The following is a 20,516-nucleotide window of genomic DNA, read 5'->3' on the forward strand; positions in this document are numbered from 1 at the left end:
CACTGACCTTAACTGATGCAAGTGAAGCTGCAGTTCTTTAGATGTTGTTGTGGGGTCTTTTGTCACCTCCTGGATGAGTATTCGCTGCGCTCTTGGGGTAATTTTGGTCAGCCTGCCACTCCTTGGAAAGTTCACCACTGTTCCGTGTTTTTGCCATTTGTGGATAATGGTCTCAAAGCTTTAGAAATGGCTTTATAACCTTTTCCAGTCTTGTAGATTTCAATCACTTTTTTTCTCATTTGTTCCTGAATGTCTTTAGATCGCTGCATGATTTCTTCCTCATTAATAAAACCCTTCATTTAAAAACTGCATTCTGTGTTTACTTGTTTTATCTTTGACTAATGTTTACATTTGTTTGATGATCTGAAACATTTTAAGTGTGGAAAACATGCAAAAAAGAAAGAAATCAGGAAGGGGGCAAACACTTATTCATACTACTGTACATTTATTAACTTGTTTTGAGTTTTGTGTCTGTTTTGGCACGGTCCATTACATTTAATCTGGTGGGTCAGCTATGATGTGATGCATTTGTTGTCAGGTCATTTAATTTTTTGTTGTTTCACAATGTCCGCTGATCATTTTAAAACAAAACATAATAATTTACTCAGTATCTTTAAGGCGTTCTTCTTTTAAAATGTACTTAAGTATAAGCAAAATGGCTGATTTAGAAATATACTCAAAAAAGCACAAATACCCATAAGAGCAACCTAATTACAGTAATATGAGTACTTGTAAACCATTACTTTCACCTCTGATATTTACCACAACAAAGAAAAGAGAAAAGAATCATTTATCGTTGACTGAACAGGATTGACCCCTAAGGTTAGCTCACTTACAGAAAGCACATCACTACACAAATGCACTGACGTGTCTTACAGGTGCAGTGGACGGGAGAAAAGAAAAGAAAATAATGAGTAACAGAGGAACGATCAACTCGCGCTATTTACCAATATCTACTAGTCGATTGTGTGTGAAGTAATGTTTTTGTTAAGGTCGAATATAACATCGCGACGAATCAAATCTTCTTCTGACAGAGCCATATAAATATTACAAGATCTGTTACAGAAGTATAGAATAAATTCACACAGTATTTGCTTTCTTAAACTATTAGAAATCGTAGAAGGCTACCTGTTAACTTCCTGCTGCGATGACTTTAAAAGCAAAGCAGAGAGATTCAATATTTCTTTGTATTTGCAAAGAGTGCTGAATGGACCACAGTCAAACTAACTGCTAGTCCTTTTCAGCAGTGTGTTCTCATGCTGTGTGTGTGTCATTGTACAGCTGAGAGCCCAGTTTTAAAACCCATTACAAGGTAGCAGTTGGGATTTTGTAGGGATTTTGTAAGCTGGATTTTCTCTTGAACATCAGCGTTTGTATTTTTAACATTGAATGTGACTTGGCCTTAGAGCAAACACATCATGGATTTCCCCCTGAGGCTCTTGTTCATGTTTTCCCACAGAGACTTTTCTCCAGGTACTTTGATTTAATCCCATACTCCAAAAAAAAACACACATATGACAGGTATGATGGGTGAAGTGTCTAAATTGCCCATAGCCTGTGGTTGTCTGTCTATTTGATGGATGGTTCCTCTGGCAAATTCCCCCTGGACAGGTCACACTAAGTTCGCTGGAAGGTGCTGTAGGACCCCACAACCCTGCATGGGATAAGGCTATATAAAATATATACGGGTAAAGTGGAAGTACAGATCAAAGAATAGGGATTACAGAGTTCACGCCTTTCTGCAGAAATGCATGAAGGCAAAACTTTATATGTAAATTTGTGGAAGCAGGGGGACAGCCTCAGCATGCAGAACAGCAGCCCTCAATGAAATAAAATGTAAAACACTGAGGAACATACATTGAGACTCCACACTTCTGACTGTCCTCTGTCACCAGCTTTCACACTACGTACATTTCTGCACCTCTGGTTTCAGCCTTACAATGACAGCTCATCTTCATTTGTCAATAAAAAGATTGCTGCGAGGTTGAGGGACCTGTGTGTAATTTTATGAATGTCACATCAGTGTTCTTCAACAGTCTTTACCTTCAGTCTGTCATCGCCGGCTATGCCACATGCCTTTTTTGTTCGTTATTTCTAAAAATATGAGAGCTGTTGACAGCTCACTTCATTGTGACAACATTTAGCAGCCTGTGGTGAATAAGGAGGAGTGCTGATGTGCTGGGGCTTTGTCACGACGTGCTTACTGATGTTACACTGAATTTCATTATTTAGTAGAAAAACGGATCTCTGGCTATTTTGATTACCATTAAAGCAACTATTGGCAGAGAATCACAAATCACACTCAGCAAATAAGAATGGACATTTGCTTCTTACAGATTTCTAGGTTGTCAATAAAAATATGTGCCTCAATAATTTATCCAATTCACAGCCACAGAGCACAAGAGTGACACAGTCTAAATTTATCGCATCGCCCAAGCCTTCATAACTTATTTACTCTGAGCTCTACTGATTTGTCCTGGAAAAAAAAAAAAAAAAGAAAAAAGACTAATCTTGTAGCTTTTAGTCTCACAGTTCAGTGCAAACACATTGTTCTCTATTTCAGCCTCTGCTCGCCAAGCCAAAGTCTTTTTTTTCGTGAGCTGAGATCCACTCAGGAGCCGATTGAAGAACTTGCATTAACGTCACTGACTGTGGAGCCAATTTTAAATGGGTTGTTCTGTCGTTTTCAGTTGATTTTCCAAAGCAGAAATGTTAACATTGCAATTAAATAAGGCAGTAAAAAAAGGAAAATATTCAACATCTCCAAATAAGGTCAAGCCAATGGATGATCATCTTTATGCTCTGTCTTCTGAGGACAATACTTCATCCAAAATTGGTTCATGCCACAAATAAATTTGCCAACATTCAGCAACATACACATTCACATACTTCCATAAAACTATACCTCAACACTGGATTGCACGCCTTTTGCAGTGTTCATTTACAATTTAATTGCTATTTCTGGAGCCAAATCGTAATTATCCATATTTTCTCTCAATGCTTAGACTAACATTTCATTTTAATTATACATAAGGACCCTTCTTAGCGTTACAGTGACCCAGTCTGCTGCATGTCTTCACTCCTTGCATCTTCCTGCCAACAGATAGATACTTCCTGCACTAATTAGAAGCCCTGTCACTAAAAGGCCACTGCTGGTGTAATTGGGGTGATTCTTCACATTTTTAATGACCACTCAGAAGTGCAAACCTGTCACTTGACTGCTAATAGTGATGTATTTCTTTGTTTGAATGAGGTATCACTGGAAACAATTTGAAGGAAAATGCCAATTAAACAACCTTGATTAAAATGCACTCGGCGTTTTTAAGCCTCAAAAACATTTGTGTAATTCCAGAGGTTTATGAGTCCTACTATTTCACCATTCTCAAATAATAAGCCCTCAGCTCAGACTGATTGGTTTAATTTAAAGTATCAAATATTGGTCACTGTAGGCTGGGACAAATAATTATTAGGAATAGGCCATAGGGTTAGGACGCTGGGCTTGTAATCGGAGGGTTGCCGGTTCAAGCCTCACCTGGGCCGTCACTGTGGGATGTTGAGCAAGTCCCTTAACCCCGAACTGCTCCCCAGGCGCCGCAAAAATGGCTGCCCACTGCTCCTCACGGATGGGTTAAATGCAGAGGAGGAATTCCATTAATGTACTAACATTACATGGCCAATTAAAGGCGAAAGCCCCGATTTAATTTAATTAATAACAACATTTCGACTTTTGATTTGATTATTCAAATATGAAACCTAGAATAATTTTCTATTAGGTAAAACAGTGTATGCATTATACTGTGGATCAATGATAAATGTAATCAAACATGATTTAAACCAAAAAAAAAGGAAAAAGGTTTAAATTGCAGCTTAAAAGTTTGCTTTTATCTCCACTGTAACCAGTTCCTTGTTGACATTTTTGGAAAAAAAGGTTTTGCATATGGCTATGTGGGGCGTGGAGTCCTGTAAACGGAAGCATAGAAGTGTTTTTTACTTTATTATTTGTTTTGCGTTTTTTTTGTCAAACAAGCAGGATGATGATTTGCTTGAAACCCGATTTTTTTTGTTTTAGTTCTTTCCCGGTATTCCCAGTGACATCCCATCACTCTGCGAGACATTCAATGTTTTGCCAGATTCTGATTTTTCTGTGTAAACACAAAAATAAACAGTCCGTGAAAACACCAGAAATGTGTCGGGACGTCACTTTGGTAGAGTTTTTGGGGACAAACACAAGGAGGCATGGTTAAGAACTAAGTAAAAACACCTCTATGCGTTCGTCTAAGGGATTCCATATCCCACAATGCAATGTGCCAAACTTTCCTGAAAATGTCAATAAACACAGTTATATCATTGAGATGAAAACTAACTTTTGAGTGGCAACTTTGACCTTTTTCCTTTCCTTATGGAGTAAATTATGTTTGGTCCATTGATCTATGAGGCATACACCATTCTATTCAATAAAATAATATTGTTAGTAGCAGATTTAAATGTTATTACACCTTTCTTGTTCAATACCACAATAAAAAAATAAAAATAAAATAAATAATACATTTTTATATATATACTGTATATATTTCTGTCCCTTTCCCATTGTCACACAAGCACTGTAAATGATCATATTAGTAGGTCATTACTGTAACTGGTGTCTGTTGGGCCCGATGTGGCACAAAAAATTAAATATACTGTAACTTGTTCATTTTGCTTTTCACAAAAAAAAAAAACCTAGTGCCTGAGAGTCCCTAAAGTAAACTAGCAATACCACTTCCAGCATTAAGTAATGCTTTCAAAAGAATCAATCAATAGTGTAGAAAGAACCCTAAGTCCACACTTTAGCGCTCCATAAACAGAGCCTTATCCCTGCTAGTGGGTAAAATTATAGCCTTTTCTAACATCCCTTCATAGATAGATGGCCAGAGTTAGGTTTACTGTTTTTTCTGCATTTTGTCTAGAGTTATTGTGTCAATACATTTTTTGTTGACTTCATTCAGTTTGACACTTTAGTATGTTTATTTAAAAATGCATGGGGTTGTTGTCAGCATGGTAACTAACTCATTTAACTTTGTAAATATAGCACTAAATATAAGTGAGCCGAATCAACACCTTGGATTACTAAGGTTTAATTTATGACATCTTGGCCATCCCTATATCAGGAAATCCATCAGGGCAGCTGTCGTATAATAACAAATTGTAATGTCCATAAACATTTTAAATTCTTCAACTGGATAGAACAAATCACTTTGTTTATACCTATTGTCGTTATAGTTTGAATGGTTGTGTTTAAGCCTGTGCTCAAGCAGCTGTAATAAGTCTTACACTGGCAAACATCAACAAGTCCTATTCTCATTGGTGAGCCCGGTTTTGCACATCTGACCTATACTGTTCAGATGCTTTCAGATAAGGAATGAAATGTCATTTCTTTATTGCTGTCATGTCTGCCTCCGACTACATTTCCCTTTTATACTGTTCTTATTTCCAACCATGTGTCTACTCGCTGAAGCTGGGGACACACTAAACATTTATAGAATCACAAAGCACACTAACAGCCTGCTTTTAGCAGGTGTTTGCATGGTAAATGGTGAATGAATTTACATTGTGCTTTTTATCACTGCTTGAGTTGTTCCAAAGCTCCTCACAATGTCAACCATATTCACACTTACACAGTTACAACACCGATGGCGACAGCTGCCTTTACGGAGCAGTATTCTAGCCCTCTATTGGGAGCCGCTTGGGTTTCCGTGTCTTGCACATGGACACTTTACGAACTTGGTAGGAAAAGCTGTGAATCCTATTGATTGAAAGGAAACCTACTGTACCCCTTAAACGCAACACTGGTGGTACAAAAACTAAACCAACTGAGGAGCACAACCTGATACATGATTTGTAAATCCTATTAAATTGGACTAAATGAAATGAACTAGCACAGCAGTTTAAACTTTACACATGCATACAATTTATTCACCATCATGTGCCAACCATCAGAGGTGTAGAGAGTACTGATATATCATATTCAAGTAGAAGTACTGTTACTTGATTGTACTCAAGTACAAGTAAGCATAGGCCAAGTTTGAGATTCTTGCCAGGGGGGGCAATAATTAAATTAAAAAATATATATATATATAACATCTCGAGTTTCGCTTTACAAATAAGGAATTAAAACATATTTACCAATCTAACTGTTTTTATTATTATCATTTCTGTAATAAAAGTTTCTAAAGCTGTATTATGGACCTGTCAAAAATAAATCCAAAATACAGCTTGAAATGTTCAGCACCCTCTGTAACTTAAACAATGAGAGAGTAAAGTAGCTCAAATTAAGCAGTGTTATTATGTATTATGTCCTATATGATATATCAAACAATACTCAATACATGTGCTTTAATATGGGAGACACACTTTAATATGGAGGGATAGACTTCCTGTCAGTTGTAAATCACTAAGTTAAACAACAGGTAAGAGACAATAGAGTGATCTACATGGATTAAAAGTATTTAAAAGTCCAACAACGTAGATTATGGCATTAAAAGTCAACGTCACTCCACAGTCCGCATTCGCTGACTGTCTATGTGCTTCCGCGGCCGGTGGATGCCGATTTTGTCGCGGGGTAGGCGGGCAAGTAGATTATCACAACACCGCTCAATCCACCGCTTTATATCCAGACACTGAGTGCAGGGTTTGCTCATTCTCTGTTCCAGTCGCTTGTTTTCTCAGTGCATCACTACAAACAACAGACTAGTGAGTCTATGGAGCACCCGCGGTGTCCTCCATGTTGTAAACAAAGCACTTTCAATTCAATTCAATTCAACTTTATTTATATAGTGCAAATTACAATAGTCATCTCAAAGCACTATCAAAATATAAATTCTTAAGAGAAAAAGAAAAAACCCAACAAACCACATGAACAAGCATCAGCGACATTGGGAAGAACTTTTTGGGCTCTTTCCAAAAAAAAAAAAAAAAACAAAAAAACATCCACTCGTATTTTGTAATAAATAGATGTGTGTGACCGGGTTATGAGTTGTTTATTGTAGTTGTTGTTAACACACCAGGGGAATTTTCACAGATAAAAAAAGTATTCCTTCGTCCCACTTTTTCTCTTTCTTTGGTTACAGTTGAATCTATACATATTTTAACCAGATGTTGGTCCAAAAAAGATTAAATGAGAGCACTTATCTCTTCTGTTCATGTATCGACAAATTTGCATCTTTACTTCACATAAATTAACATATTTTATGTCCTGCAGTTTGTGGCAGACTGCAAAGAATGGGTAAAATCATTTAAAAAAAAAAACATTTAAAGGGGTCTCTTTAGCCTTAGCTAAGTAATTGTTTTTAAACGTGAAAAGCTACAGCATCCACTGTAAACACTAACTCTTGTTCTTCTACACAGACTGTATTTTGGTGTTTTCAACAAAATAATCAAACACAGATCTTTTCTGATGGTTAATCTCAAGCGCACCTGGAAAAAACTAAAATTGTGCATTTCATTCTCCAATCTGTGCTGTCGGTCTGTTCATTTGAAACATTATGAAGGTGCATTTAAAAAGGCGCCATTGTTTGTGAAATGAAAGTTAAAATAAGAAATGCTCACTTGTGCACTTCACACAAACCCTCCAAGGAACTCAGTTCTCATGCATTCGTTTTGGATTTTAAAGCACTTTTATGGTTACAGTAGGAAAATAGCTATCACAGCATCTGTTTGCTGCTTGAATATCTAATATATGAAGGAAATTAACACTTATTTGCTTAGTTAAAATAAGTGTTATTAGGGCTTCATACACATGCCCAAAGTGTTTCTTTCATTGATTCCCTCAATCATTAGTGAGAGGGTGATTTGCTCCTTTCTTACTGCAGGGTGAGCCCAAACACCTCGCTCCAATTTGATGACGCGTTCCCATTTTGATGACGAATTTGACGCGGCACTGAGCTGGAGAAGCCGCGCCTCCAGGAAGCTCTCTGCCGTGATTGACATGTAAACAGACACGCCCACAAAGGTGAGCATTTCAGCGTCCTTCACGCAGTGCTATGTACTGTATGTATTTTCTACAGTCTATGTATGTACCGCTGAACGCCCCGCCCCCACGCTCTGTCTCGTGTTTATAAAGCAGCATGAGCTCAGCTACGGAGTGGGTGGGAGGAGGGCGGGCCATCCTCTGGCCCTCCGTCACCGTGCGGGGAGGAGGAAGTCATTGTCCCATCTATAGACACGCCCATACTTATGCATGAATATGCATAAGTAGGCTGCAAATCACCCTGTTTGTGTAGAGTTGCTCGGAAAGTGACTTTTCAGAGGCTAAAACTCAGGAAAACAGGTGAGTTTGGGAAAATAAACCTCAAATACTATGTTTTTAGAGTCCTGGAGATGGATGAAAAATAGCATGACATGGGACATTTAATGATTGGACCAGAGGTATAAGCAGAAACATGTATTGTGGAGACATGAAATAGTTGTTATTAAAAAATGATGAGGAAAATGATTAACAAGTAAAATCAATAAATCACAAAAGGAAAAATGTATAGCAATGTATGCTGGTCACTAAATATTCCCACAAATCTTTAGAGAAGCATTTAAACTGTGCATACGTGACATTTAAAAGATTAGAGCTGTGGAGGGAGTGGCAACAGTGCTGTAACATACAGACTGTCCTTGGTTGTATCCTAGCACCATGAACACGTGCATGTGTGAGCACATACAGTACACACCTTTTAATACGAGCTTTACCTTTCTCATGCCATTTATGAACATAAATAGATAATGTGTTTGATGCTTGCAGAGCAAACTATAATGTCCGTACAGAAACAGGGAACTCATTTAAAGGAAGATTGAAATAGATTGTGATCTATCAACCAACACCCCTATGAAACCTACAGTAGAAATAAACCAATCTCACAATAGCTGTTGCTACAGCGATCAAACCATTGTCAGACGTGCAATGCAGTTTAGTCTATAACTGGAAGCCATCACACTTACGTTAAATTGATGAATCACTAAAGTAAACATCAGGTTGTATACCTGCCAGTGCTGCAGTCCATTTAAAACCTATAAAACTAATGCTCCTCTACATCTGATGAAATTTGGCACAAGATTGCCAAAGGCTTAGATTTCTCCAAATAGAGGTAATTTATCCAATTATTAAAAACTGGGAGATTAGATAAAAAAAAAATATGGGATAAAGTAATAGACTTAATTTAATTTGTCTCCCCATACTCCCCGACCTTGCACACCGTGCCGACCCCTGGCGGGTCAGTGTCCGGCACCTGGCGGAAGGCGAGTTGGCGGAGGGGGCCGGGTCTCGGTGGCATCTTTTTAGCCTCCTCAGAAGCAGTTTTTAAGTTTTTGCTTGCCTCGGCCATGACCAGGAGTCAAACAGGTGGAAAAAAACTGGCAAAAGCCTTAGCTCCATGAGTATATCAGAGCCTGTGTTCACGTAATGTAAAGTGATACGTTCTCCAGGCATTCTCCAGATCACATGACCTGGCCAAGACGGTCTGTCTCCCTGAACTTACATTGATACTGCCAAACACTGTATATTGGCCTGAGGAATCATTTAAAAACATTCACATGGGTCAACTCTTTAGGTCACAAAGTCTGCGGTGTGTATTCAAATATCTCATTATACAAGAACTCTACGGTATAACTTTACTTGAAGTTTTATACATAAGGCTGACATTACATTATCATTAAGTGTCGTTCGCTAAATTATGACACCTTTGGAGCTGTGTTGGCATTTTTTTGGGTTAGGTGTAGGGATATAGTGGGGCTAGGTTTAGGGGTTAGGGTTCGGGTTAGGGTGCGACACCTTATTCATGCTAATGACAGCGTTATGTCAGCCTTTATGTATAAAACTTCAAGTAAAGTGTTACCAAACCTTTTGACAGGAATGTAAGCTAAAGGAGGGTATAACAGCAGAATTACCAATTGTCCTTAAGGTAGCAATCAGTTAAAAAACAAGGAAGGAATCCTCACGTTACACCACAAATACAACATTAAGCGTTACTATATTCATTTGCTTAATTATATACAATAGTGTCACAGAAATTGATGAGCATTTTGTCACAAAAGCTTCTTCTGCAATTACACAATAACCTCTTGAATATGTTGATTAGTGCATGACATATTAAATACATAATTTGAACGATTCTCACCCATTATGAGCTAAAGGAAAAGAGCTTAAATAAGGGAAAGGTCATTTTTAAAAACAAATGCCAAATGTATTTCCTTCATAATTTGTTTTTGGAAGGCAAACGTAAGGAAACGGAATGCAGTATCCATTAAATGCTCAACTCCTGTTAAAATATGCATAGAGACTCTCGGCCTTCACTACTGATTTGTGTTGTTTCGATCTACCGATGCACCCGGCTGCAGCCATTTTTTTGCTGATATTGGTGAGAGCTGCTGCATATTTCCCTGGAGTGTTCAAAAGCAATTTTATGTGTAACCTAGACGTGGCGAGGCTATAGCAAACTTACAGTACATAGATATAAGAACGAGCTCACACACACACACACACACACAAAACTCAAAAGTGCAAAGTTCTGCTTCACTACTAACAGCAACACATATTCAATGTTTGCATACTTGGTTTCAGACTCTGTGATGTTTTATTCAAAATGTGCTGCCTTCTGTTTGTTCATGATTCATTTGTTGGGGTTTCGGGGGTAAAGAACAGAAACTGGCCAAGATTATTTGATACTGAGCTTACTGTATTTTGTTTGGTTTGCTGTTTTAATATGACAGTCGCACCTCATCACTCAAACCTTATGTGTGGCATCTTTGCAGAAACCAAGAGAAAAACAACTGACACAGCTATACACTTTTATAATGCTGTCCCAATTATCAAGGCCCTCAGTAGAAAAGCATGACGCCTGCAGCTTCCTGAACAGCATCCCACATGGCATCATTAAAGTCATACAAAGCGTCTGAATGTTTAATGTGGCATTCTTTCCGCCCTCTGTGTGCTACGATGACTTTTCTCTCACACTTTTTTTGACTTCTCTCAGGGTAAAAAGAAAAAAAATACATTCTATCATGATTTCAGATTCATCACCTTATCAGATTCATTTTGGCCCGTACTGCTGTTCACTTGTTTCATTCAGCTGCTATTTTCCTGATTGGGCTTTCACACACTGGTGTATTATATTTTTTTTTACAAATGTTTTTGTTTATGGTTCACCATCTGTAAATCACATTTTAAAAAGACCATGCTGTCATCATCAAAGCAGTGACTAAATACAAATAATCTACAACCAAACTGGCATGAACATTTGCTGTATTTAATATAGCAAATACATAAACAAACAAGTAAATAAATAAATAAATAAATAAAGCAACCAAGCAAAAAAAAAAAAAATATTAATGAAATTTTTGTCAAATTTAAAGTGACTGCCCTCTATGGATTGAAACCTGGCTATAGGGCTGGGCAAAAAATTTATTTAATCTATTAATAGAATTTGTAGATAAACATTTTTTATCCGCACTATGCTGAGATGCTAAGGGAAGAGTTTATTATTTTTTTTAATTGTAATGTTATATGTTATAAAATATGTAGTTGATCTGATTTCTTCATCAGAAAATTTAAGCTACTGTGAAGTTGCTGTTGCACGTTTGCTTAAACCTGGGTTAAAGCTTGAAATTGTTGAATGACAGAGACTCATTTACTTTTTATTTTGGGATTGTTCTATGCATTTTAACTCTTGAGGACAATCACAGCAATAAAGTTGCACTTTTGTTAATATATCTGATGTCTGCAGTCATTTTTAAGTGCATTAAAAAAATTTTTTTATTGAAAATCGAATTTTTCTTTAAAAAATCGGAGATTTTTTTTTTTCTTTTTTAGGCAAAAATTGCCCAGCCCTACCTGGCTATTACAATCACATTTTGCTATTGGCTGCAATGTAGGACACAGGAGTTTCGGTGGCGTCTTACCCAGGATTTCCACTGGATCCGATACTGCTCCGAAACTGCAGCAAAACAGCAGCTGATAGGTTTCCATTAAAGTTAATGTGTCAATTTCCACCGCATGATAATCTGTACCAGCACAGCACTGTAACTGCTGCAGCATGCTGGAGACCTCTGCTGCAAATACGTAGCACTTCGATTTCTGCTGGACCCTGGAGCTGTGCTGCAGCAATTTAACAAAAAGAAGCCTGTGCGGGACAGGAAGTAGTGCATAGACACAGAATAAAATATTTGGATTAATTTCAAAATAAAATACTCTGAGGTTACCTCTGGCGGAGGAAAACACCGACCTCCCGGGACCTCCAGCGGGCCCATTTCAGACTCTTTCCAAAAACCAAGCACATATTCATATTCGGACTCAGGGGAATAAAACCAGTCCGCTGATACCACATTTTTGAAAAAATGAACACTTTTTTTTGGCTCAAAATTTGTGCGTTTCGGCACTAGCAGACGCAATTTGGACTCTACCCAAAAACACAAGCACATGTTTGATTGGTGGGACCAGACCATTCCGTTGATACCATGGTTGGCCCGATCCAAGCACTTTTAAAATCATATTTCACATTTAAATATTACATTTGTCCATGGTTGTATGACATGCATATATTGCACGATTACATGTGAATTAGCGAGATCTCCTGAGTCCTTGCTACAACAGACACGCAGCACAACAGGAAACGGTGGGGATTGCTGGACAGCAGACTGCGCTGCAGTAACGCAGAGGAGCAGTTTCAGAGCAGTAATGGATCCAGTGGAAATCCAGGGTGATGTCACGAACCACCATTGTTAGCCCCGCCCGTATGAAAACTAGCACCTGTCGACTGACTGACTAGGGTTGCTGATAGCGTGACTGGTTGTGTTTTAACTGCTCCAGGAGCCCCGCCCACAATCACGCCAGTTTTTTAATTTCCATCCTAGACGCACGCCAGCCAAAACCTTGGGGGTAGTTACTTTTAAACCGTAAGGTTTAAAAACAGTCGTTGTGTGAGAGACTATTATATTACAGTATATACATCCCTAGAGCTAAGAGTGTATTATATTGTTACTATATAATAATAATGGCTTAGATTTATATAGCGCTTTTTTTGAGGAGACTCAAAGCGCGTACAGAAACCATTATTCATTCACACCAGTCACTCACATCAGTTATACAAGTGGTGATAAGCTACAATGTAGCCACAGCTACTGACAGAAGCGTGGCTGCCATTTCGCGCCTATGGCCTCTCTGACCACCACAAACATCCATGCACAATTCATACCCAGTTATATATCATTATTATGAAATGTATCACAGGTGCAGTTGGTGAAATTAATTGTTGTTGTGTTAGATAAATACAGAAAATACTCCCAATTTTGCTCATTGTGAAGGAGTTAAACATCAAGAAGTATGTTACTGTGCACCAAAGTTTGCACCATGATACACAACTTAGTCCCTGTAAAGCAGCTCAGAGCTAAATATCTTCAGAATAAACAGAAACAGCTGGTAGCATTATTGTCATCACAAAATGGAAGACAAAAATAATACGAATAAATAATATATAAATAAAAGTAACAACAAATAATGAAATTTTCTTACTAATTAGTTAGTGAAGCTGTTTTATCATTGTTAAAAAAACATATGATGAATGGTGGTAAAATATACGCTCATTATTATCAGGCACTAAGTATTCAACGCTAAATGTTGGTTGTTTCTCCTGCCTCCAGGTCTTGTTGTAGAGTTGGAACTCAAAGTTTGCACATTTTCACTGATCCCAGGTTTATTCCTCTGTTTTCTCCTGTTCTTTATCTTTAAGACAATAGCCTCTCACTCCAAGGACCTGGATTGTGTTGAACAGCTAGCAAAGCTCTTTGTTTTCAGGGCACTGTGACACAGATGAATGATGAACCTACAGATGTTACATTGTGGTGCAAAGTAATGCATTCATGCTGCTCTGTGCGATATCTGATCGTCATATACGTTTAAGTGACTCAAACTTCAGAGAGCACAAACTAGTGTTAACATTGTCCCCGTTGTTGTTTCTTCGATCAGACTCTGCACAGTTTGAGAGCTGCCTGTGTTGTGACTCAGTCATACCTGAATCCATGGCCATCTGTCGTTTTCGGCAGCAGTCCAGGCGTTAACCAGGCCCTTCTTGTTAAGACGTGCAAAGTACGGATACCACTTCTGAAGGCCAAAAAGAGCACGGTGAGTGGAAGAAGCTGTTATCTGTTGGTTGGAGATTATCCCACCCTCCATGCCCAGTGGTCCAGAGCATCCTGAATAGAGAGACAGGGGAGGAGATGAGCTTTAGAGAGATTTCACCATTTCAAAAACTGTGCTTCTCAGTCTGTGAAAAACTCCCTTTGTATCAAACGCTCAAAGACAAACTCTTTAGAGGTTAAATGTTGAGGTTTCACTCCTAGATTACTCAGAATAAATTAGGGTCCACATAAAAACAGGGAGCAGTACAACCACCCATCTACATGTGCAAGCACATATGCACCCTTTAATACACCAGTAAGCATGGGCTTTTGTATCAACACAAGGCATATCTTTAACACCACCTTCTCAAAATAAAACAAAGACATTCGTAAAATAGTGAGTCAGGAATACTTAAAACCAGATGTAGAACAAAACTAAAGTTGCACACGGGACTAAAAAAATAAAACACATACAAACGGATACAGCAGCAGCTCTTTGGGGGAGGTTAGCAAATGTAGGGCAGGTGTCACCATCATTTCATCATCGTGCAAACTCGTAAAATTGTAAAAGTTGTATGGCTAGAAATAGAAACTACCCTTTTAGATTTCCTATTGTGAAGACACAAATTGGTGCTGAATCAACTTGGGAGACAGGATGAGTGATCCTTTCTTCACTTCCACACACAAAGAGCATTACAGCAGCACAGAATTATTTTTGACAGGTGCTCAAGTGTGATTTAGTCTTCAGGTCAGACACAGAAATTACATGAATTAAAGAAAAAAACAGCAGAGGGAACTTAGTTTCATATATAATTATATACATTATGTTTTGGGTATGGTATAGCATTGCCTCTACTGTGCCAACAATATCTGAATTACATTAGTTCAAGCAGCTAAGTAACATATTGAAGAATGATAAAGATTGTAACACTGATACTCTATGTATACTTGAATACGTTTGATTGTCTTCTAGTAATTGCCTGTCGCTATTCTTGCAACTGTAAGATTTTTACCAATCTGGGTCACGGCACCATATTTGTACATTATTTTTTCTCTACCTTCTTTGTGGATCTTTTAATTGAACAGCTCCGAGGACAGGTGACAAGAGTTGTACTAATTCTCTGTACTAACACCAGAAGCAATAGTGTGTCCAGAGAATTGGGAGTAGACATTTTATCTTCTTGGGCTGAGTGTGGCCGTGTAATCGGGAGGAAGTTGTGTGTGTTGGAAGCCAAGCATGTAGCTAAAGTAGATTGTATAGACTGGCGATTTGCACAAAATGTATTTCAATTTGCAACCCTGAATGTGCTTGTAGAGGGCTCAAGTAAAAGTAGTTGTTCAAGATGCATTTGTGAGTAAATGGTTACCGGTATGTTAAAATAGTCATATGTAAAATTACAAATCTGTAATATTTGAGGTCGGTTAGAAATGTCCTAAATGAGGATGGACACATCGAGCTTAAATACCACCCCTAAAAAAAAGCGTAGAGGAATGGTCAACCATAAACTAATGACACAGCATTTGCCATTTACGCACAAATGTTTCAAATCCAGTGCTGATACACATAGACGGAAAGCTACAGAATAAAAGTTGTCGAGATGTTATTTGTGAGAAGACTTTCACCAAAAAAAAAATTAAGGCAAGAGTCAGGAAAGAATGGGAAGACAAAACCCACCACTGCATGACTTATCCAGCTGCTAAAACTGTGGGTTTCTCAATAGGGAGCTGGGAGACGGTGAGTAATGTCAGACGATATTCCAGGGGGATAGAATGGAGGCTTCGAAAGAGCAACGAGTAGATTTCTCTATCTGTGTTTGTTTGTGTGCACACACACTGACAGAGATATCATTATATATTCCAGCAAACCACTCTTGCCGCTCGAGCTCTTCCTCGATTGTGACTCACTGCTTGCCGAACGATGAGAGGGTGGTGTAGGTGGATGCACTCGTCTACTGCAGAAGCTCACAGACACTTAGAGTTTCAAATAAGCAATTCTTTTTTTTTTGGCCTGCTTAAGGTGTAATTAATGAAGACACCTTAGTTCGGACTTCATATATATATATATATATATATTAGCGGCTGGCTAGCTCAAGTGGTAAGTCACCCGACTTGCACACAGGCTCTCAGTATAGCTAAATTTATTAACTTTAAAACTGAGAAAATAACGTGCTTCACGTTTAATCTGGTTGGTCGGCTATGATGTGATGCATTTGACTGTTGTCTGGTCATTTAATTTTTTGTACTTTTACAATGTCCATTGATCATTTTAAAACAGAAAAAATATATTAGTTACTGATGTAGAAATGTAACAAATTGAGTACAAGTAAAATGACTGATTTAGAAATATACTCATAAAAGCAACTCAATTATATAAACATGAGTACTTGTAATTCATTACTTTGACCTCTGGTCAGCACTATTCTAATACTATTACTTTGACGCGGTGCTTTCAGGTGAACACTGAGGAGCTTTGAGACAAATATGTGACTAAACTAAAGATATCATTATCAAAGGCCAAGACTGAGTCAGCACAATTTAGGCCATCGTTTTTCCTAGCAGTACAGTATGCTGCTGATAAACATTAAACAAAACATGCATATATGCTAAATAGGTTGTTTTTCTTTTAATGAATCTTAGACTAATGTTTTCATTGTCACACCTTGTGTGTTTTTTTTTTATTTATTTGAACCTCTTCAGCAGCTCTGTGGTAGAGAGACAGTGACATTGTGTTGTTATGACAAAACACTGATGCATGGATGTGGTCTTCTCACCTTGCACCAATGATTGGCCACCTTTGACGAGCCGCCTGCCAGCGAGCCGTCAGGCGGGGGAGGCAGGCGGTCTCCAGGCCTTGCCCTGCTGGCCCCTGAGCATACATCAGGGCAGTGACAGCGCACATCACTAACACCGCCACTGGCGTAACGTGACAGCTGAATCCATCTCTCACAAACCCAACCAACCCAACACACAGCCCGAACCAATCAGCGCCTCACGGAAATTAATGATAGCTCGCCAAACTAATTAGCATGTAGCAGGGAGATGGGAGGGGAATATTATATAAACAAAACAGATGCGAGCACAACTAAATAAGTTTCACGGGTGATTGAAGATTGATTATAGGGAATCTGTAGACACAGTGGAGATCGGCAGAAAGAGCAAATGATGTTGCCAGCGTAGGAATGATACTTGTATACTAGTTTAACATGCAGAAATCCAGAGTGTAATGATTTGAATTACAATGGTGAATAAAGTCCAACCTTAATCTAAACATCATGGGCTTTATGAGTTCATTTTACCCTGAAATTGCTATTCGAAGCCTTACCTTGGCTATTAAATGCAAGGTAGCGTCTAAAAGTGTTAATGTCTTCATTGAGATGCAACGTTAATGATGACGGTGGGAAGGAGGCTGTTTGGTACATGTTTGAATCTCACTTTTTTCATCCCCTTTACACAATTAAGATGTATTTTTCTCACCTCTTTGTCTTTGAATCTCAGAGAGAGAATACCAAATAGAGAGAAAATACCAAATGCTGTATATGCCTTAAAGCAGTGGTTAAAAAAGACTAATGATGATCATGCTTGTTTAGCCGTTACCTATCCACTTTGTGCCAAGTGACACATAAAGCCTCATTCATGCTACTGCGTCACGTCGACGTTGTAGCTACACGTAGTCCTTTGTGTTGACGCAGACCCCTACGTTGTACTTGTAATCCAACATATACTCACAGGTTTTTAAAAAAAATTTTTTTATTATTACTTGTGATTATTAGCCTTTACAACCACAACTCTGCGGTTAGAACTTCTCAAATCTGTCGCTACAACTGCACAAACTACTCTTCCCGCGTGAATCCGAGCTGCTTAAGTTTTGCACAGTTTGCGAGGCATCTGTAACAAAACAGATTTGTATCTCCCTGCTACTCCGTGTGTGTGTTTGTGGAGGGGGGCGTTGACCAATCAGAAGGGAGGAAGTCAAGATGAAGCGCGTAGTTTCACTATGGCGTTATAGATTATGTCAATGAGAAAACCCAATCCATACATCCAGTGCATTAACCGCTTGGCTACTGCATCAGCTGTCACATCATGATCCTAATCTCCACATATCGTATTTATTGGAGATCGCAGAGGAAACGCAGTGTTTCCATGTTAACTTGTTACCAAGTTGACGTAAATGTACACACAGAGAAGAAAAACTCTTTTTCTACTTTTTTCAAACAATTTGTGGAAGCAAACTACAGCGTGCTGCCTTTGCAGTCCAGAAGGATTGACACCGTTTTGGTCCTATAACACAAAAATGTATTTGCCCAATAAACTGAGGATCACTAGGGGTCACTTGAGGACTGCCAGTTGTCCGCGGACCACTCGTTGAGCAACGCTGCTGGAACGGTATAGCAGCAAAATTGCAAAGCGATGCGTTCCCATGACGCAGAACTCTTGTACAAACTGAAGTGAAAGCAGCCTAACATTCAGTGTTTAAAGCAGTGAGAGAACACTGAATGACCCGAAGAAAATCCTGTTAAGCATTAAGTTGAAACCTGGGGATTTTTTCTGTGGGGCCAAAGTCTTTTTTTTTTATCTCGTGATAAGGACAAGCTACTGAAACAAATATTCCAGTGTCTAAGGAGACAAGCAGGTGTTTAAATGTAACTATTACAGAAGGATAGACAGACCTGAGCTTCAGCCCAGTGACAGTGTAACACATCAACTTCTCTGAGTTAACCTTTCCTGGCATTTGTGGGAAACCATGTAAAATAAGCTTGTTTTGAATGTATAATATGGTTCGTGAGAGCACGCAGTCGATCAATTTGTATTGTAAAGTCTTTGGGTTCACTTTAACATGCGGTGCCTATTTCATTACATAAACCTGCAATTTTGATCATAATGTTATGACATGTTCAAGAAGAAAAAGTAACTCAGGTTAAGATAAATGAAATTATGGTAAATTGTTCAACATTTTAAATTTGTATGATGGGTATTGTAATCAACTTCTTTGCACAAATAACAAAGCAAACCATATCATGTTTTTTTATTTTTTTTGTTTTTTTACTTTAGTTTAGGACAAAAAGTCAAGAATGTACTTTTCCCAATTATTCAGAGTGCTTTAGGACCTAAAATAAACCTACATCCAATTTCTGACTACAGTATTTAGTCTATCATTAAAGGAAAGCATATATGGTAAATTCATTTCTGGAAAGCTCTGAGGGATCAGGACTCAAGGCCCCAAATACTTAAATATCTAATCTTTGCCTAAATTGCAGATCTAATCTATATTAGCATGAGAAACACCAGAAGTCTTTCCGTGCTCCTAAAGAATACCGTATTTTTCGTACTATAAGGCGCACCGGTTTGTTGTTGTTATTATTATTATTGTTATTATAATTTAGCCAAACAAAATAGTCAAACAAGTCGAACTTTATTCAACTCATTAACAATAATTCTCAACATTGTTCAGGTTTAACACATAAAATACAGAACATTACACTCACTTTTTCAGTTCAGTATGTTGAAGCACAGTACGGTACATATCACTCCACGAGCCGTCTGACTACGGGAGCCCTAAAGCGCCAAAAATCTATCAAGCAGTGCAGCTTCATAGTTTACCAAAGTTGTACTAAAACATTTTGACATATTAATTTCATACATAAGGTGCACCTGATTATAAGGCGCACTGTCAGTTTTTGAGAAAATTAAAGGATTTTAAGTGCGCCTTATAGTCCAAAAAATATGGTAAATCAAAATCTTGCATACAACTGCTAAATAAGCAACAACACACACACACACACACACACACACACACACACACACACACACACACACACACACACACACACACACACACACACACACACACACACACACACACACACACACACACACACACACACACACACACACACACACACACACACACACACACACACACACACACACAGAGCAAAAAAAACAGTACAACCGATCACTTTGTAAATGTTAATATTGTTCACTTAATTTTTTATTTTTTTTTTTTTACAACTACTTGTCTAAACATTGTTTCTTATTAATAATATTGGAGAAATTGGGAGAATAATGAATGTTTAAAATTATGGTAATGGTTTACAGGACGGATCCCTTGTTAAATGAATTAAAATAATTTGTGAAATGATGGTTCTGACTGTAGATAACTACTTACTTAATGTAACAAACCAAAACTAGGCATATTAATATTAATTTAGATTTCTCAAGGGCAGAATGTAAAATGATGTAGTAAGATAAACATTATATATCAATACATTCAGGAGCCAATTTCACCTAAACCTGGGATTCTATTAGTGGAACTATGCACATTGTGCAAACCTCTTCAGCTTATTCTCATACTAAGCTCACATACTGGACCCACTCAGTACCTC

The 20,516-nt window shown here is 38.1% G+C and overlaps 1 protein-coding gene across 2 annotated transcripts in view; it reads right to left on the bottom strand.

Moving 5' to 3' along the window:
- Positions 1-20,516, bottom strand: part of LOC114469886 (EGF-like repeat and discoidin I-like domain-containing protein 3) — a 139,094-nt gene that overhangs the window by 42,708 nt on the left and 75,870 nt on the right. For both annotated transcript variants that reach the window (XM_028457774.1, XM_028457773.1), the window contains exon 5: positions 14,027-14,208. In XM_028457774.1, the coding sequence (XP_028313575.1) occupies positions 14,027-14,208 (182 nt within the window). The remainder of the gene's footprint in view (positions 1-14,026; positions 14,209-20,516) is intronic.

Source organism: Gouania willdenowi, chromosome 9, assembly GCF_900634775.1.
Source record: "Gouania willdenowi chromosome 9, fGouWil2.1, whole genome shotgun sequence".
NCBI lineage: Eukaryota > Metazoa > Chordata > Actinopteri > Blenniiformes > Gobiesocidae > Gouania > Gouania willdenowi.